Source organism: Entelurus aequoreus, linkage group LG01, assembly GCF_033978785.1.
Source record: "Entelurus aequoreus isolate RoL-2023_Sb linkage group LG01, RoL_Eaeq_v1.1, whole genome shotgun sequence".
NCBI classification, from domain to species: domain Eukaryota; kingdom Metazoa; phylum Chordata; class Actinopteri; order Syngnathiformes; family Syngnathidae; genus Entelurus; species Entelurus aequoreus.
In genome coordinates, this window is record NC_084731.1 from 29,674,997 (window position 1) to 29,696,585 (window position 21,589).

The following is a 21,589-nucleotide window of genomic DNA, read 5'->3' on the forward strand; positions in this document are numbered from 1 at the left end:
TCACTACCATTCAAAAGTTTGGGGTCACCCAAACAATTTTGTGGAATAGCCTTCATTTCTAAGAACAAGAATAGACTCTCGAGTTTCAGATGAAAGTTGTCTTTTTCTGGCCATTTTGAGCATTTAATTGACCCCACAAATGTGATGCTCCAGAAACTCAATCTGCTCAAAGGAAGGTCAGTTTTGTAGCTTCTGTAACGAGCTAAACTGTTTTCAGATGTGTGAACATGATTGCACAAAGGTTTTCTAATCATCAATTAGCCTTCTGAGCCAATGAGCAAACACATTGTACCATTAGAACACTGGAGTGATAGTTGCTGGAAATGGGCCTCTATACACCTATGTAGATATTGCACCAAAAACCAGACATTTGCAGCTAGAATAGTCATTTACCACATTAGCAATGTATAGAGTGTATTTCTTTAAAGTTAAGACTAGTTTAAAGTTATCTTCATTGAAAAGTACAGTGCTTTTCCTTCAAAAATAAGGACATTTCAATGTGACCCCAAACTTTTGAATGGTAGTGTATATAATAATCAAACAATAATAATAATAATAACTACGGAAATGGCTTGTGAACTAATATCCAGAAGGGGTGTATGGTGGAAGACTATGTGTAGGAATAATTAGCTGTTGAGTCTTACCAAATGTTGAAACGAGGAAAAGGAACGAAGCAGGATGGCAGTCCATGGGGCAGGCAGAAGATCCAGGGCGAGAGAGAGGCATCAGAGTCCGTGTTCAGGCGAGGGTCGAGGATCGAGGAAGGCAGTCCAAAAACAACGGGAGATAACAAATGGGGAGACTCGGGAAGGCACTGCGGGAAAAACGCAGAAAGAGAGAGAGCATAAGGCTTACGGTATCCAAAGAGGTAAACTAAGTTTCCTCATGGATCCTTGGGTCCACTGGTCCTATATACAGCTCTCTCTCATCAGGTCCAGGTGCGCTGATTGCTGATCGGTGAAAAACCGTCCGACCGGAACCCTCTAATAACTAAGGTTCCGTGGTTGAATTATGTAAACTCACTACAGGTTTTAGCGCTTTGATAGCTAGTCTACTGACAGATATAAGTAAGGACTTTGCGCTACTTTATATTAGAAACGGCAACAGCAGAAGATGAATGTCCCATAACAAGAAGATAGAGAAAAAGAAGAAGCTTATGACTATGGTTTCGCCATGGACTACAATGGCGGACGCGCACACATTTTCAGGACTTATGCAGATCCAAAATACACATAAACAGGTACCAAAATGTAAGAAAAGTTGGTTTTGCATAATATTGCTAAACAAAACGGCAGGTAATATGTCTGCTAATAGGTGCCATTTTGCGGCCATTATAAACACACCATAATAACACTTGTATGTTTAATGCGCCAACAATCCATCAAGCGGTGCGGCTTCATATATTTTGACGGATTTTTGAGCGCTGTGTGTAATGTTCTATATTCTCAATGGAACATATAAAGTTTTGGTGTTGATTACTGCCAACCCTTTTGCAGTCTACCCCTATCTCTTATGTATGACTGCCATCTACTGGTCACACTTATCATTACAACATGTACCAAATAAAATTGCTTCGAGGTCAGTAAGCACAACCAGAATGATGCCGTACATTAGGCGTACCGGGTTATAAGGGGCACTGTCGATGTATTGAGAAAATGAAAGCATTTTAAGTGCGCCTTATAGTCCGAAAAATACGGTATGTGTTGCCTAACATGCGCCACTTGCTCGTTGTACCAGTAATGTCACGACGTGACGACAGCGCGCCGTCATGTCCGGTATTTTATAGAAACAGTTTAGTACGGTTTTAATTCATTCATACCACGGTACTTTATCAGTACCATTATACCGCACAACCCTTACAAGGGAGGAATATGCACTGTATGGAACTTTTCTTTTGCTCGCATCATAACTAATCGCAGCATATTGCTCATTCCCCACAGTTGAACGAAGTGTGATCTCTAAGGTGAGCAACATGTATTGTATGTTTTGTAAAAGGCTTCAACAGATGATGCAATCAATGTTGTGGCTCCCATTCAGTCATTTGACCTTTACATACAGAGGCTAAAGCAAATAAAGAGAAAACGACACGCACAATAAATAAGTGCCGGCTTGACGTAAATGCGGTTAAAAGTGCAGTATACATTACTGACTGCATCTGAAGTAATCAATCTACAGCAACATCTCAGTTGAAGAAATTGCATTACAAAAAAAAAGATAAATGCCAAGAAGGAGAGGACTTAAAGCAGGGGTGTCCAAAGTGCGGCCCGGGGGCCATTTGCGGCCCGCAGCTAATTGTTTACCGGCCCGCCACACATTCTGCAAAAATTGCAAAATTGATAACATTGCAAAAAATTTAAAAAAAACATTTTAAAAAAGTGGAATGAGGTGAAATCTAACAAGAAAAAGTTGCAATGTTGACACAAAGCTGCCATGCAGGCTGTTTTTTTTCTTTTGCCTTTGTTTATTTTTCTTTTTTTTGCCATTGCTATAAAAAAAAAAAAAAAGACTAAAAATGTTTGTTATAATGAGTTATTACTTAAAAAATATCACTTTAAAATGTTTTATGTGGAAAAAATATTGCATATATTGTGTGGTTGCCATAAAAAAACATCAAAGTTTTATTTGACAAAAGAGCATAATACAAACAAAATAATAGTTCAAACGTAAAATGGACAGATATATCTGAAGTTGATCTCGTAATTTAAGTGTTAAAAGTAAAAAAAACCGAATAAAAATGTATCACTTTATGAGTGGGGGACCTTTTGGATCCCAAATATATTTAGTAGGATTTTATTTAACATTTCACTGTGATTACTCAAAAATATTAAAGAATTAAAATCAACGGTTTGCATTATTGATCTTTTAGGGCTCTAATTACTAAATACTGCATATTTCAGTTTTACTATAAAAAAACAAAGTTGTCTTTGACAGAAAAGGCATAAAACCTTTTTTTTATTATTTTTTATTTTATATCAACCTGAAGTTGATATAGAGATTTACTGTAAGCGTTAAATAAAAAATAATAATAATTTGACTTATTTTTTACATTTTAATGACTGAGACCCTTTATGGTCCCCGGGAGCCCTAAAGGTAAAAAAAAAAAATCCATATATTTTGTTAAGGATTGAAAATGAAAAATATCAAAATGGCCCCCGCATGCTTAAATTTTTCCGTGTGCGGCCCTCAGTGGAAAAAGTTTGGACACCCCTGACTTAAAGGGTTGCTTTGAGGAAGGCCTCAGTTATGTAGTAAATCACAAGTTTGCACCGCCATGTTTTATGATTGCTAGTGAAGTGAACTAATTACTCATATTATGTTCTACATATGGTGAATGTTTATATTCACCTTGGAGAAAGCAGACCACCAAGTTGAAGTAAATAGTGGTATTTCAGTTTGAAACATAATAAGATAAGGACCCTTAGTTTGACATTCGCAGGTGCATTGGATCACTTCTCGTAGGTAAGAGGCCCTAACTGGGACTTCGGAATGCAAAAGTGATAACCATATCCTTGAGAAAAGACTACCTGTCTAGCTCAACGCCAACATTTGAGTTGTGACTTAAAGCGGTTGTTATCCAGTCACTACCAATTAGTTCACAGTAGCACTATACATAATCATAATACCAGGGCGTCCAGTGAGGGGCATTTTGTACTCCCTCGTCCCAGAAAGAATGTTTTGCGGAAATCTTTTAATTATAGATCTTTATCGCTCTGGAATAACCTGCCTCAAATTCTCACCGGCATTGAAAGTAAACATGTTTTTAAAAAGAAAGTAATATTTTATCTGAGTCTTTAAATTAGTTTGCTCGTTGATGATTTGTTTGGTTTTATATTGTGTAGTTATATTTATATGGTAATTATTATTCTGTGACTGTAAATGTTTTGCTTGTTTTCTTATTGATGCTTTTATTTTTTTCTGTATTGTGTAGTTATAATTATATGCTTTTACTTGTAATTGTATTGATTTGTGGACCCCAGGAAGACTAGTAGGTTGTTGAGGCAACCAGCTAATGGGGATCCTTAATAAAAATCAAAAATCAAACTACACACAAACATCTCTTTACATGCTCAAGTTGTGCTGTCCTGACTTAAGCACACACCCAGACAGAGAAAAAAGGTTGGCTTCTCCAGTCGGGAGTTCTTAATTTTTTTGACCTAGGTTCCTCCGGGTACTGCAGACCTGTTTAATGACGCTCTCTTGTAATAAAGCAACTTTTGGTTCAGTAAAGCGTCTTCAACGTCTCTTTTGATCCAGCCGCACTGCCGTGTCGTCCTTCTGTCCGGACGAGGATGACAAGACCAGAAATACACTTTATTAGCAAATTTAAAATGTCATTGCAAAGATATGCCAATGTGTTTGTGGTTGTCCAAGTTCCTCTAGACACCAGGCGTGCATTAGTGTTGTTAAGAATTTGCTGCAAAAATGTTTGTCTCCGAAGTTTCCGACTGAACTCGGGGGGCCCGAATGATGTTGCTGATTTGAATGTGAGCGTGAATTGTTGTATAATGGCCTTGTGATTGGCTTGCAACCAGTCCAGGGTGTACGGCCGCCTCGGACCTGAAGTCAGCTGTAATAGGCTCGGTACAGATGGGATGCAGCATAATGTAAACGTTTGACTTCTGTGCTTTTCAGTATTAGTCACTATTTACACACACACATGCACACACACACACACACACACACACACACACTAGAGAGAAGGGAAGTGAGAGCCTGTGAAAGGAAGATGAAAACAAATATTTTCTCACCAAATAGCCAGAGGAAGTAGTAGCTGATGTAAACAAAAAGCAATTATTTTCCATTAAAAATTTGATTGCCCATCCCCAATCTGCTAGTGCAACAACATGAAAATAAAATGATTAATATTGTGGATAAAAGAAACAGCTGGAATTGAATGACTACAAGAAATAAAACAGATTTTCTGATTGGCATCTGTACATACTTAAAGTGTGTTTGTGCGGCAGCTGCAATGTGTCACATTTTCTGATGATACTTCCCAAATTATGGGGTCCAATGTGGAATTTGTCTTTTTAAATATGATAAAAGGTTGAAATATATCAATGTTTACATGACATTCTCCAGCATTGCTGTAATAATCGTCCATTTCAAATGTGCCTGTTATTGTTTACTGTTCATTATCTAAACTGGCTCTTATATGTCTTTGCTCGCCCTATCCAGCATCCATCGTAATTGGGAAATGGTGGTGTGAGATGGAGCCGTGTCTGGAAGGAGAAGAGTGCAAGACTCTGCCTGACAATTCCGGATGGATGTGCTCATCTGGAAATAAAGTCAAGACCACGAGGGTGAGACCTCACGCCAATGTGTTGTTTCTGCAGGAGCTTGAGCTCACAATTCACAGCAGTGTACATGAATGCAGTACACAAATGTGCCCCATTCCAAACCCTTATAAATAGACTCGCATTTGCACAGAAATGATTCATACCCTGGCATAGGGCTGCACGATTTTGGCACAATTCTCTGAAAACGCGACTTCCGATTACGATTTCTTTGGGTGTTGGGGTTGGAGGGGGTGTTTGCAGATGTCATCATGTTATTTGCAGTGAAACAGCCTAACACAAAGGATAAAGAAATGTTATACATATATTTTAAGTCGTCCAAATAATAATTTTTTGATCAGATTTAAAACACTTTTGAATTTGGATCAATCATGATTATTTACAGGTTAGTAGTCATTTTTTTACAATCTAAATGAATCAAATTAACCAGCGAGCACAATGTCAGAGTCTCCTCATTCATTTTTGCACTGACGTATCCATTGACTTGATCACTGACCGACTAACAACCGGGCCGCCTTTCAGGTAACCATCCGTGGTTAAGGTAATGGAGCATGTGTGCGGTCAAAATAAATTGCGGACATACGTGATCAATGCGATAAATGTTATTTATTGTGATTATTCACATGAGTTCAATCAATCAATCATTCAATCAACGTTTATTTATATAGCCCTAAATCACAAGTGTCTCAAAGGGCTGCACAAGCCACCACGACATCCTCGGCTCAGATCCCACATCAGGGCGAGAAAAAATTCAACCCAATAGAATACAATGTGAAACCTTGGAGGGGACCGCAGATGTGGGGGACACACAACTGAGTTAACTATTTGTTCTTGGCAGCCCTAATTTAAAGACATATATTTCTGTCTTTGTTCATTATTTATATCCATATTTCATCTTACATTGTGCCTTTTTGCTCAATGTTTCCATTGGTGATGATTTTTTTATTTATTTCTACTGTGTGTCCATAAAAAAGCCACTGGTTTTCGTATTTGACCCAGAAGGCAAAGTGTTGCCAAACAACAGAAAATTGCCTCAAAGCTCTGTCTTCTGCACACTTATGGAAGTGATAAAGGTTTGGTTGCTTCTGTAGGTTTTCTGCAGGCTTTGCACACTCTCTGGGCTTATGGAGGCGGATTTTCACTTACGTTGCGATTACTTGACCGCTTGTATTTAATAACTGAACAAATGCACAGTAGAAAACCCGCTCTTCTCTTTCACTTTTAATGTGAACCTCAACTCGCTAAATATAGCAACAACATGGCTTGAATGGCACCGCAAAACCCTTCTGCTTTGTCTTATTCTCTGGCAAAGCGGGTACGTAGGAGTTGTGTTGTGAGTGAAGTTACGACACACACGGCCACAGTTCCTTTGTGAGCAAGGGCAAATCGGAAGCGCCGAATACCCCCTTGTTACAGGTCAAATTTCATTTGTGGCCATAACTATATGAATAAATAGGAAGCACTGACATGTGTGGGAGCGCCTTACAGTATCTATGTCTATGGAGATTGCTCTCGCAGGAAGAAGGAGCAAATGGTAGCTCAGAGAAATGACAGAGAGGAACATCAATTTAACGATTTTCTGTTTTTTTAACGTGGTGCTAATTAATTAATCAGATTACAATTTCAAATTGATTAAGCCTGCAGCCCTACCATGGCAAAAGAGAGTCATGCAAGGCACACAAGAGATTAGTCTGGCCTAAATGATGACAAATGCAGATATTTTTTAATAACGTCACGGGAAAATGATGAAAGATATATATGAAGGTTAATTTGTCTCCTTATACAAATACTTGTTCAACACTGAATTTACATAACTGAATTGTTTGCATTTTAATTTTTTTTTACATCAAATTATACTGAAAATTTCAGTGAAAAAAATGTTGGTAGTAAAATGTGGCGTTAAAAAATTTGGTGTTTTAATATTTTGTGTATAAAAAGTCAGTGCATGAAAAATTATGTGTTTTATAATTGAGTGTATACAAATTGAGTGTATGAAAATTCAGTGTTTTAAAGTTGAGAGTAGAAATGTAAAAATGTAAAAAAAAAAAGTCAGTGCTGAAAAATGTACTGCTTCAAAAACAAGACCCACTTCAATCAATCAATCAATGTTTATTTATATAGCCCTAAATCACAGGTGTCTCAAAGGGCTGCACAAGCTAGAACGACATCCTCGGTTCAGAGCCCACATAAGGGCAAGGAAAAACTCACAACCCAGTGGGATGTCAATATGAATGACTATGAGAAACCTTGGAGACCTCTAGGGAAGACCGGATGCAATGGACGTTGAGTGGGTCTAGCAAAATATTGTGAAAGTCCAGTCCATAGTGGATCTAACATAATAGTGAGAGTCCAGTCCATAGTGGATCTAACATAATAGTGAGAGTCTAGACCATAGTGGATCTAACATATCCAGTCCATAGTGGATCTAACATAATAGTGAGAGTCCAGTCCATAGTGGATCTAACATAATAGTGAGAGTCCAGTCCATAATGGATCTAACATAATAGTGAGAGTCCAGTCCATAGTGGATCTAACATAATAGTGAGAGTCCAGTCCATAGTGGGGCCAGCAGGAGACCATCCCGAGCGGAGACGGGTCAGCAGCGCAGAGATGTCCCCAACCGATGCACAGGCGAGCGGTCCCAACTCTGGACAGCCAGCACTTCATCCATGGCCACCGAACTTGGTAAATTAAGGCCAGGCTATATCCCACCTAACCTTATCCTTATCCACACACACACAATGCCACCGTTAAGACCCCCTCCCTCCTCCATCCGCCGGCGCAACACGACCTAGTACGCATGCACGGAAAAAAAAAGCGCGCGTCATAGTCACCTCTGACCGTGAAGTGTATCCTTACTGTGTTTCAATGTAGCCTATTGCCACATTTCTTTTAACAGTAAACCTTGCTTGCCTCACCATCAGCAGCTGTTAGACTATTGTAGTGAATCACACCCGAGCCATCATACATGAATCACATCTTTAATGGACTTGTGAAAGTAAACAATGTTTTACAACAATCAATATAGGGATCTAGATATCTGGTCAGGACACTGTGCTTGTAGGCTGAAATTGGCGGTCGTACTTGACGGCTGCAACCACTTCATAGCTTCACAATAGTTTTGGAGTACAAAACTAGACGTTGAGTAATCGCTCGACATACATCGCGGACAATAACTGACAGTCTGCTTTGCCAGTCCAAATGTATTCGCTGTTTGCTGTAGTACTCCTTCGTCCACGGGAGCCTGCATTCTCATTGTCTACCCTTCGACAAATGGACAAAGTTTTTCGCTGAGTATAATCCACAGCTGACCTGGACATTTGAAAGTTCTCTTGCCGTTCCTGTGGTACAACACACAAGATGACAAATATATCCCACCAGGCGGTCGTACTGCCAGGCCTTATCCAAAACCGTTGCTCAACCGTCTATGTTGCCGTCTGAGATGTGTTGTATCCCAAATAGCTGCAATCGTGCGTTTCTTTCTTTTGAAGGTATTCATGTGTGATTTTCACAAGTGTCTGTTATTAAGCTGGTTGTGGCGCGTTCTTTTTGACGTCACTTCCTTTGTGGGGCGCAGTCTTTCTGTCGTCACTTCCTCTCCAAACTCAGTTTGTAAACGATCGATGAGTCCATACAAAGCTAAGAGTCGGAGATTCACTGCAAAAACAAAAAACAAAAATACCAAAAGTAGGGGTATTTTATTTGAACTAAGCAAAATTATCTGCCAATAAAACGAGAAAATTCGGCTCGTCAAGACTTTCCAAAACAAGTAAAATTAGCTAACCTCAATGAACCCAAAAATACCTTAAAATAAGTATATTCTCACTATAAACAAGTGCACTTTTCTTGGCAGAAAAAAAAGAGAAATTTTTGCTCAATATGTTGAAAAATATTCTTAAATTAAGTAAATGCTAGTGCCATTATCTTGACATAATGATATACGCTCGGCATCATGATTTTTTTTTTTCATGCTTGAAGTAAGAAATTATTACTTTAAAAAAGTACTTTTATACTTGTGAGTGTTAATGACACGGCTTTGCATCAGTTGATATTCTATACATGTTTTACTCAATATAGGTCATAAAATCTCAGCAACAAGCTGTAATATCTTACTGAGATAATTTAGGACCAAAACCCTTAAAACAAGTAAAACACTCTAACATAAAATCTGCTTAGTGAGAAGAATTATCTTATCAGACAGAAAATAAGCAAATATAACCCTTATTTGAGATATTTAATCTTACTTAGATTTCAGTTTTTGCAGTGTTCAAGAAATAGACGGCGCGCTTACCCGTGTAAAAAATCCTCCTAGATGGGGAACCTTAAAAGATGGGTTAGTGTGGCTGACACAGGGCTTAGGCTAAATAATTATTTGTTTAAGGAGTTACCCGGCTTAACGTAGACAGGGCCTAAGACTGTTTCAGAACCAGCCTACGAGGTGTCAAGTTTGAAGTCATGTGACACGGGTCTTAGAAAGAGGCATGTAATGCAGCACTGCACCCGGCCAGGCCATGTAATCTACTGTATGTGCTTAGATATGGATTCTATGCACACTTTTAATAGTGGAGGTTGCAGTGCATTAAGGATAAAAATCCCAAGATTCCACAAAAAAGGATTAAAGCTGATCACACAATGGTACAAACACTCGCACAAAGTTGGCTAATAGAAAAATAAATAAGTAAAATAAGTAAAAAAAAAAAAAACGTCCACATTTTTGATGTGTCACTTTTCTGCAGAACTTTGTTGTAGAAATCTGCCTCCGTCCGACACTCGCGTCTCAGGCCTCTTCCGCATTGAGCTGCTGTGACATACTACCTATGGTTACCGTAGTAACCCATATGTCACTCAGAAGTGCAGATTCTACCCACTGGAATCATTTCTATAGTTTGAAAATATCCTGCCGGCTGCGTTGAAATGTTAATTATTTTGTATTATGCCCATGTAGCCCAGGTAACTGCCTCCTTTATGCTGTTTTGCAAGACCCGTGTCACTTCAAACTTGACACCTTATTGGCTTGTTTTGAGACAGGATAGATTGCTTCAGTCTTAATTCACCGGAAGTGAGTCTTGCTTTCTGAAGCAGCAAATTTTTCTGCACTAATTATTTTTTACACTGAATTTTAATACACTGAGTTTTTATACACTGATTTTTTATATACTGAATTTTTACATACTGACTTTTCATACACTGAACTTTTAAACACTGAGTTTTTATGCACTGCTTTTTAATATACTTAATTTGTATTCACTGAATATTTAAACACTGAATTATCATACATTGAATTTTTATAAACTGAATTTTTGAATACACACATTTTGCTATAGCATTTTTTTTCACTTTTCAGCATAAATTGATGTTAAATACCGTATTTTCCGCACTATAAGGCGCACAGGATTATAAGGCGCCCCTTCAATGAATGGCCTATTTTAAAACTTTGTTCATATATAAGGCGCACCGCATTATAAGGCGCATGGAATAGACGCTACAATAGAGGCTGGGGTTACTTCATGCATCCCGTAGTTGCGAGACCTATGGGCTCAATATTGGTCCATATATAAGGCGCACCGGATTATAAGGCGCATTGTCAGCTTTTGAGAAAATTGGAGGTTTTTAGTTGCGCCTTATAGTGCGGAAAATACGGTAATTATTTTGCATAAATTCAGTGTCCAAAAAAAAGCTTTCACAATAAAGACACAATTTAACCTCCATAATGACTAACTGCCTTGTTTTTTTTTAGTGGATCCTCTCCAATATAACAATGGATTAATTTAACAAAGTTTATAAGGATGCACCTAAACCACAGTTCAGTGTAAGCAACATATCTAACAGGCCACAGTAGTAAAAAAAAAAAAATTACCCAAAAACAATCATAAAGCGGGAGGGAAGAGTGGGCAGTGCCTCTGACCACACGCCAATAAAGTTAACAGCCACTCTTCCTCTCCACTGCCCTTCGGCTCTCGAGGCTGACGCTGAGCGCCGCATACAAAAATAATGAAGGCAGTTAAGTCCACCAAGCCAGAAGATCAGCACACCATGACAGGTTGATCACCCGATTTGTATTCGTTTAACTGACTCACCCCCCACCTGAGCACGATCAGCGTCTTTTCTTAATGCTCTGCGACAATGACTTTGAATAGAAGCAGAGTCTAATGTGACAGCAGGGGGGCAGCCAGTGAAGGTTAGACCACACGGGGGCTTGCCAAGGTTGTCCTTCAGATTCATACAACAGTCCGTAGACTTTCACTTGGCCGCCACATTGGGGTCTATTCAGAATGTTAAAGGGGACCTATGATGATTTTAATGTACATGTAAAAAAAAAACTTCCTTATGGTCTAGATAACATGTGTTGGATGTGTTTTAGTGTAAAAGTTCCTCCACAGTCACTTTTATAACCCGTTTTTTGAGTCTGTCTGCAAGATGTTCGATTCTGGAGGCGTTCCCGGATTGCAAATGAAACAACGCCCCACCCTCTACGAAAGTATAAAAATGTATCTTTTGGAAATGTACACTGTATTGCCAAAAGTATTTGGCCACCCATTCCAATGATGACAATCAGGCGTCCTGTCAACTGTCGGCTTTCTTATAAGAAAATTGAAGAGTTTGGGAACAACAGCAACTCAGCCACGAAGTGGTAGGCCACGTAAACTGACAGAGAGGGGTCAGCGGATGCTGAAGCGCATAGTGCAAAGAGGTCGGCGACTTTCTGCAGAGTCAGTTGCTACAGAGCTCCAAACCTCATGTGACCTTCCAATTAGCCCACGTACAGTACGCAGAGAGCTTCATGGAATGGGTTTCCATGGCCGAGCAGCTGTATCTAAGCCATACATCACCAACTCCAATGCAAAGCGTCGGATGCAGTGGTGTAAAGCACGTCGCCACTGGACTCTAGAGCAGCAGAGACGCGTTTTCTGGAGTGATGAATCACACTTTTCCATCTGGTAATCTGATGGACGAGTGTGGGTTTGGAGGTTGCCAGGAGAACGGTACATTTCGGACTGCATTGTGCCGAGTGTGAAATTTGGTGGGTGTGGGGTTGTTTTTCATGAGTTGGGCATTGCCTCTTAATTCCAGTGAAAGGAACTTTGAAAGCTCCAGGATACCAAAACATTTTGGACAATTCCATGATCTCAACCTTGTGGGAACAGTTTGGAGCGGGCCCCTTCCTCTTCCAACATGACTGTGCACCAGTGCACAAAGCAAGGTCCATAAAGACATGGATGACAGAGTCTGGTGGGGATTAATTTGACTGGCCTGCACAGAGTCCTGACCTGAACCCGATCGAACACCTTTGGGATGAATTAGAACGGAGACTGAGAGCCAGGCCTTCTCGACCAACATCAGTGTGTGACCTCACCAATGCGCTTTTGGAAGAATGGTCGAAAATTCCTATAAACACACTCCGCAACCTTGTGGACAGCCTTCCCAGAAGAGTTGAAGCTGTAATAGCTGCAAAAGGTGGACCGCCATCATATTGAACCCTATGGGTTAGGAATGGGATGGCACTTCAAGTTCATATGTGAGTCAACTTTTGGCAATATAGTGTATATATCTTCAGGTTTTTCTCCAGACACAAAATAACCACCACACTTGCCAATCGATTCAAAGCAACATCACTGTTAATTTTCAGTTTTAGTCATAGTCTTTTGACGGAAATGCCTTTTAGTTTGTCATATTTTAGTCATGTTTTAGTGTATATTAGTCGAGTGAATTTGACAACATTTTAGTCAACTAAAATGACAGTAGATTTTGTCGATTCAAATCCTCTTCTCGTTATACCACGACGTGGGATTTGGTAAATGCATCCAATTTTGTTTTGGTGGTTGGAAATCCAACGTCCTTATCTCACAAAGAAAAGCGTCTGATTAGCTCACTCACTGAGCTACTGTGTGGAACAATTTCCCTTGTGGATCAATAAAGTTTGTCTAAGTCTAAGACAAAATTAAACACAATTGGATTTCGGTTTCTGTCAACATTTTTTCCTCTCGCTCTTATTTGTTGCCTAAAATGTGCGTTAATTCTTTGTTAATCGTTTTTTTTCCAATTGTGTCAATTTGATTTGATTAGTTATTGTCTCATTTTAGTTAGAGGAAAATAGGTTGACGATAACTCAGACGGAAATTAATAGTCAACAAAATGAACACTGAGCCTCATGAAAAAAAAGCTGTTTTTAGCAGCATTTATGTCACTGCATGTTGCATGCCGGTGTTATTCTACACATGTCACGATTAGATGAAAATAAAACTTTATTGTAACTTAACTTTTTGTAGTTACAAACTGGCTGAGAGCTTGACTTAATGTCTAACTAAGTGTTTCCACCGCCCGGTGACGTCACAACGTAGCCAGTATAGTATATAGTATAGTATATATAGCCAGTATATAGGCCTTGTGGTTAGAGTTCAAACCCCAGCCGAGTCATACCGAATACTATAAAAATGGGACCCATTACCGCTCTCAGCATCAAGGGTTGGAATTGGAGGTTAAATCACCAAAATTATTTTTGAGCGCGGCCACCGCTGCTGCTCACTGCTCCCCTCACCTCCCAGGGGGTGGAACAAGGGGATGGGTCAAATGCAGAGGGTAATTTCACCACACCTAGTGTGTGTGTGTGGTACTTTAACTTGAACTTTATAAAACCAAAAGACAAGCTCACACCAAAACACATGATTTGATGATTTGTAACACCATTCATAAGGCAGAAAAGATGAAATGCATCATGGGTCCCCTTTAAGGTAGGTACAGTGTAGGGCGTTGTTTGCTCCAAAGAATGCATCTTAATCTCAATTCCTTTACATGATTCAAATAAATTGGTAATTTTGTCATTTTGCACACAGTGTGACCAAATATGTTTACGGGTCAATCAAATCCTCAAATTAGCGAAGGTTGCTTTTCTATCCAATACACACATGTATTTTTTCTCTTGACCCTCTCTTTGCAGAACACCCAGCCATACTCCCCTTTTTAGCTTCCGGAAGCAAAATGCAGAGGAAACGTCAACCGAAATTGAGCTGCATTCTTGCTTCTGTAAAAGGTTAGTCTTTCTCCAGCTGTTCTTTCTTTTTTTTTTTCTGTGTGTTTTTCCCGGTCGCTCTTTTTTGATTGATTGAGACTTTTATTAGTAGGTTGCACAGTGAAGTACATATTCCGTACAATTGACCACTAAATGGTAACACCCGAATAAGTTATTCAACTTGTTTAAGTCGGGGTCCACTTAAATTGATTCATGATACAGATATATACTATCATATATACTATCATCATAATACAGTCCTCACACAAGATAATCACAATGAATTATTTACATTATTTACAATCAGGGGTGTGGAGGGGGGGGGGGGGGGGGTAGGATATGGACATCAAGTAGTGGACATAGAGAGAGAGAGAGAGAGAGAGAGAGAGAGAGAGAGAGAGAGAGAGAGAGAGAGAGAGAGAGAGAGAGAGAGAGAGAGAGAGAGAGAGAGAGAGAGAGATCAGAAGGCATAAGAAAAAGTATCTGCATTTGATTGTTTACATTTGATTGTTAGCAATCCGGGGAGGGTGTTAGTTGAGGGTTGTAGCTGCCTGGAGGTGAACTTTTATTGCGGTTTTGAAGGAGGATAGAGATGCCCTTTCTTTTATACCTGTTGGGAGCGCATTCCACATTGATGTGGCATAGAAAGAGAATGAGTTAAGACCTTTGTTAGTTCGGAATCTGGGTTTAACGTGGTTAGTGGAGCTCCCCCTGGTGTTGTGGTTATGGCGGTTAAGGAAGTAGTTTGACATGTACTTCGGTATCAGGGAGGTGTAGTGGATTTTATAGACTAGGCTCAGTGCTAGTTGTTTAACTCTGCCCTCCACCTTGAGCCAGCCCACTTTAGAGAAGTGGGTAGGAGTGAGGTGGGATCTGGGGTGGAGGTCTAGCAGTAACCTGACTAGCTTGTTCTGAGATGTTTGGGGTTTAGATTAGAGGGTTTTGGAGGTGCTAGGGTACCAGGAGGTGCATGCGTAATCGAAAAAGGGTTGAACGAGAGTTCCCGCCAGAATCCTCAAGGTGCTTTTGTTGACCAGAGAGGAGATTCTGTAGAGAAATCTCGTTCGTTGGTTAACCTTTTTGATTACCTTGGTTGCCATTTTATCACAGGAAAGGTTAGCATCTAGAATGGAACCTAGGTAGGTGACCTCATCTTTCCTGGTGATAACAATGTCACCCACTTTTATGGTGAGGTCATTGACTTTCTTGAGGTTGATGTGGGACCCAAACAGGATGGATTCTGTTTTACCCAAGTGTATGGATAGCTTGTTGTCAGCGAGCCAGGTGCAAGTTCTACAGAGCTCAGCACTGAGGATTGCCGGATACCAGCAAGGCAGAGTCATCCGCAAACAAAAACAATTCACAGTCGCTCTCACGTCAGCGGCGTCAGGCAAGTCATTCTCAGTGACGTCTCATTAACCCAAATACTCAGCGCAAAATAATCAAATGTGTGTTTACATGCTGCGCATGATTAGGCAAGCGTGACACAAATGCTGAATGCGCTACCACCCACAGTAAATATTTATCACGGCACACCAGCAGTGGATCGAAGGGGAGTGTATGCATGGAAGTAGTTAGATGGTGTAAAAACCTCTGCTTCTACTCAAGTGTATCATACAACCAGTGTTGTAACGATACCAATATTTTGGTACCGGTACTAAAATTATTTCAGTATTTTTCGGTACTTTTTTAAATAAAGGGGACCATAAAAAAATGGCATTATTGGCTTTATTTTAACAAAAAATCTTAGTGTATGTAGCGGCCCACTTGGATTAATGACACAAGATGCAGAGAGCTTCGACTGGTGCAACTTTAATTCTCTCCTCCTTTTCTCCTCACAATTTTGACACAGTGAAAACTATGAAGATGGACAGAAAATACAAATGCCATCGTACCATATTTCCACAAACAATACATAAATAAGGTTTACATTTTTAAACTTATAAACAAATCTTTTTAGTAAACTTAAATAATGAATTTCCACATGAAAATGCTTGTAATTACAGCTTGTAATTACAAGCTGTAACTTGTAATTACAAGTTACAGCTCTTATTTAAATAAAAAAATTGACATTTTCCCGTTTGTTTTAAATTAAATGAACCACTTGTTTTAACCATTAGTCTCCTCCTACCTCCTTCCGCTTCCAAGGGCGCTGAGTTTGCTCAGCTAGTTAGCCTAGCTTCCACACACAGCTCGTAGTGACTCTCCTTAAATGTGACATATAAACAACACAAACACGAGGCACAATAAAATAACTTCTCACAAATGTTCACACAGAATATGACAAATATATCTTTGTCAGCATGTTTTACCAGTCCTGGAGTAACGAGAGTATGCTGTTGTCAGACGGAACGGCGGCAGGAAGTCAAGCATCGGCATTAAAGGAAGTAACTGAATAAGAGTGGGCTCTTCAAAATAAAGGCACAAAAAAAACCGTAACATGACAGAACTGCATTTTTCTCATGAACAAAATTTGCTTCCATTTACAGTGTACATTAAACATATGGTTCTTATTGCAGTTAAGTCCTTAAATAAAATAGTGCACATACTAGACAACTTGTCTTTTAGTAGTAATTATGCAAACAAAGGCTCCTAATTAGTCTGCTGACGTATGCAGTAACATATTGTGTCATTTATCATTCTATTATTTTGTCAACATTATTAAGGACAAGTGGTAGAAAATTATTTTTTACATTTACTGTTAATATCTGCTTACTTTGTATTTTAACATGTTCTATCTACACTTCTGTTAAAATGTAATAATCACTTATCCTTCTGTTGTTTGATACTTTACATTAATTTTGGATGATACCACACATTTGGGTATCAATCCGATACCAAGTCGTTGCAAGATCATACATTGGTCATATTCAAAGCCCTCATGTGTCCAGGGACATATTTCCTGAGTTTATAAACATACTATGCATTTAGAAAAAACGAAAGATGTTGTGATGCCAAAAAATATCGACGTAATCATAGTAGTATCGACGAGATATGTGCCGGTACTTGATATCATTACAGTGGATGCCAGGTGTAGATCAATCCATGGCGTTTGTTTATGGTGAGCTACAGTGTGATGTGAAGCATGTTTAGCTATACCTCGTCCTCCAGTGATGATACTTGTAGGAAACATACTTTATTTGTCGCCATGGAGGCGAGGATTAGTGATTTAGAAGTAGCTAAAACTAGGGATGATGTTTGATAAGGAATTATCGAGTTCGAGCCTATTATCGAATCCTATTATCGAATCCTCTTATCGAACCGATTCCTTATCGATTCTCTTATCGAGTCCAGATAGGTTGTTGTATATGGAAAAAAACACACAATATTTGGTTTAACAAAAGCTCACTTTTATTATATAATAAAAAAATAAAATCTAATAAATAAATAAATATTGACTGTTACCCACCTAAAAAAATTAAATAAAATAAATAAATATTGACTGTTGTTACCCAAAGAATATTAAGTGGGATTTTTCAGAGAAACAAATATATACAGTAACACAAAAACAACCTGTCTCTGTGATCAATATAGGTGTATAAATAATAATATAGTGTTAAATAAAATCAGTCCCTTGGGCACAAAACTGAAAATAATACAGCTCTCCAAAAAGTGCACTTCTGCTGCTATTTGACATAACTGTTTGTTATGATGCTTTGACATTTTTGCACTTTATTTCTTTATTGAAAGAAAATTCTATGAAGAGAAAAGTTGTTTGCAAATGTGGTTACAATGCTAAAAAATGAAAAGTTAAAGCTAAAAAAAGAAATACACTTTATTGAGTTAACATTATTTCTTTATGGGGGAAAGATGTTATGAGCTAGAGCAGGGGTGGGCAATTAATTTTTACCGGGGGCCGCATGAGCAACCCGAGCACTGCTGGAGGGCCACACCGACAATATTTCAATTAAATTTTGCACAAATTATTTTTGATATACCGTAAGATAGATAATAATAATAATAATATTATTTTCATTTACCCTAACTTATCTTTATACAAAAGCAGATGGCTTTTGATGGTTTTATTTTTAACACTTTCTTACACAACACTTCCTGATGTATATTACAATACAAAAATTTCAATTTCTGTCACTTCATCCTGCATCCTCTTTGTTGTGAACGTAGCACGTCTGTAAGGTGATTGGCGAAGAAGGAAGAAGCGTTGCTGTTGCGGAAATGAGGAGTGAGGATTGGTTTTCCTTTTGGAAAGAACGAGATAAGTTGAGCTGTGTTAGTATAGCATGCTCAATAAAAGTTTAAAAAGAGCGTCAGACTTGGTGTGCACTTCTTCTGGACGCTACAATTGATGTCACAAGTGGGATGAAATGCCTCCCAGTTCGCCTTGCCATCAAACCTGGGAGTCTTTGTTGAGGGCGGAATTCCCCCCGTGGCGAGCAGCGTGGCTGCACCTGTAAACGCTGTCTCTCTCTCTCTCTCTCTCTCTCTCTCTCTCTCTGCCTCTCTCTCTCTTTGCGGCGAGCTCCTCACGTGGCACGTACCTCCCGATGACGTAGCACACAAACAGTGCAGTATGCGCAAAGTTTTACTTCTGACACCAATTGTAGCGTCCAGAAGAAGTGCACAGCAAGTCTGACGCAATTTTTAAACTTTTATTGAGCAAGCTATACTAACACAGCTCAACATATCTCGTTCCTTCCACACGCACGTCTCCTCACTTCTCATTTACACAACACAAGAAGACAACATCTACTTCAGCAGGTCGTTACACTATATTCTTTAAACACAGCAACATGTGTACCACAAATAAGCACACTGCTTTACCTTTACTTGACAGTCCATGTCTTTTTTAAAACACGCCATTCGTCATCAACTTTTCTCTTTTTAGCGTCTCGGGGATAACCGGGCATCACTTGTCGCTGTGCGCCTTCCCTCACAGGATTACGCACATATAACACTTTTCAAAATAAAAGCAGCACAGTTGTATTGCACGCACGACAAATATGTTTTTTTAAATGTATTTTGTATTTGTGATTGCCGCTGCGCGCACGAGCATACGTCCACACGGAAGTAATACAAATAACGCTTTTCAAAACAAAAGCAGCACCGTTTTATTGCACACTCGAAATAGATACTTTTTAAATTTTATTTTGTAATTTATAATTGGCCTCACGCGGGCCGGACAGGGACGTACAAAGGGCCGGATGCGGCCCGTGGGCCGCAGAATGCCCAGGTCTGAGCTAGAGAATATAACAACTACACTACCCAGCATGCAACGGGAGTTACGAGAATGTGCGGTCACCCCGAAAAGTGTTGCATTATTTATAATTAGACAGACAACACATATACAGTGTGATTTTGTTTTGTTTACAAGGAAAGAAAAACAAAAGTTAAAAAAGGGAGATATGTTGTATATATATGTATGTGCTGCGGTTGCATTAAGAACGTTGCGACAGCTGCCGTAAAGGAGGTGCGTTGCTAGCCTGGTTGCTATGTTTCCGGTTGGTCGTAAAAGTGTTCGTCATGTGTTTTTACCCTGCTAAAATCTCTCAGTAAAGTTATTCGTTGGATCATACCTTTTGTTTCGAACTTTATTACACCTTGGAGCGCTTTTTTCCGTCCATTGTTTTCCTGCTTTCCCTATCTGCGCCTAATGACTGAGCTACATGACGTCATTTCTTGTGATGTCCCACGGAGCATTTCTGGTCGGGACGGGATTCCACTCTTTTTCTTTACTATAGTGGTCTCGATAACGGGTACCGGTTCTCAAAAAGGGATTCGAGTCCGAGGACTCGGTTTTTTTCTTATCAAACAACCGGGAAAACTGGTTTCGAGTATCATCCCTAGCTAAAACTCTGCCGACGGGGGATGGACGTTAGCCGCTAGCTAGCTAGCCATGTCTTAAAGCACCTCTTCCTGAGGGTGTTACAGTGTTATAACTTCACCTTTATCGTTAGTTTTTACACCGAAATGCGTCCGTTCTTCCTTTTCTGTCTACACACTGTGTCTGCTTGTAAGTACTCTGTGATTGTGTGCCGCCGAACATGCTCCTCTGCTCGTGCGGGACCGGTACGTTTCAGAGACGTTATCATACCGAAAATGATTCATTAGTATCGCTGTATTATACTGTGGAGGGGGGCGTGGCCTGCAGGCCTGTAGCAAAGCGGGGTGTGCCAGGACCGGCCTCAAAGTCAGCGACAGGTGCGTAGATGGCCCAGGTGGGCCTTATTATCTAATCACCTGTCGCTCTGTTTAAGCAGCAGCCGGGACCCGCGAGGACGCATACACCCCCTCCACATATCCCCACCGCCAGACGCAGGCCGGGAAGCCGTTCGGCCGCGCCTACTAGCCCCCCCACATCCCCCATGAGGGAGCGGGAGAGGAAGTCGGCCACGGCCATCTGCGCCCCCGGTCTGTGGATCACTCTAAAATTGTAAGTTGGAGTTGGGGGTTAAATCACCAAAATGATTCCCGGGCGCGGCGCCGCTGCTGCCCACTGCTCCCCACTGCTCCCCAAGGGGATGGGTCAAATGCAGAGGACAAATTTCACCACATCCAGTGTGTGTGTGACAATCATTGGTACTTTAATCTTAATCTTAAAGCTAGATACCAACGGGTGATCCGCGCGTTGGCATCTTTCATGCGGTGGAGCCACTGGAAGGGGTGTGTGCATCTTCGCGGGTCCCGGCTGCTGCTTAAACAGAGCGACAGGTGCTTAGATAATAAAGCCCACCTGGGCCATCTACGCACCTGTCGCTGACTTCGAGGCCGGTCCTGGCACACCCCGCGTCGCTGCAGGTCCGCAGGCCACGCCCCCCTCCACATATACTAATACCGGTATACCGTACAACCCTACATTTTTTTTCCTTTTTTGTTCCATGTCGTGCTCTTGTTTTTGGCTGCTGTGCAGGTCCACTAAGAGTTCCTCGCATTGCTGTGCCAATCCTATTTGGCACTAATCTGTGACACGCTACTTACTGTTGTTCCCTGTGTGCACCCCCGGTTATGAATACGCACTCATGTTGGGTGTTTGTTCAGCATGTACGCGCACATGTATGCACAAGATCAGCGGGCAGGCGTATTTTCTTTTAGCTTCCTGGCTTTTGTTAAAAGCCACTTGATATGCCCGGTCCACCTCAGTGGGTCTCGTTGAAGCGGCTATCAGCACTCAACATAGACCACCGGCTCCATGAAAGGCCTTTTATCCGGCACTCTGTCTTTGATCAGCATTTCTCATTCACCCTCTTCTCAGGCTAAATTGCTTCGTTTGTATTTGTTCCGTCATAATAAGACGGGAAGCCCCACAGCAAAGCATTTGTTTGTTTGA

At 40.2% G+C, this 21,589-nt stretch overlaps 1 protein-coding gene across 2 annotated transcripts in view; it reads left to right on the plus strand.

Moving 5' to 3' along the window:
* LOC133650144 (chemokine-like protein TAFA-1) overlaps positions 1-21,589 on the plus strand; it is a 401,775-nt gene that overhangs the window by 356,958 nt on the left and 23,228 nt on the right. The window contains exons 4-5 of one of the 2 annotated variants that reach the window (XR_009826188.1): positions 5,179-5,303; positions 14,233-14,325. Coding sequence is in view for 1 of the 2 variants with exons in the window: in XM_062047052.1 (XP_061903036.1) it covers positions 5,179-5,303 (125 nt within the window). In the remaining variant the exon portion in view is untranslated. The remainder of the gene's footprint in view (positions 1-5,178; positions 5,304-14,232; positions 14,326-21,589) is intronic. The other variant, XM_062047052.1, reaches the window with a different exon arrangement.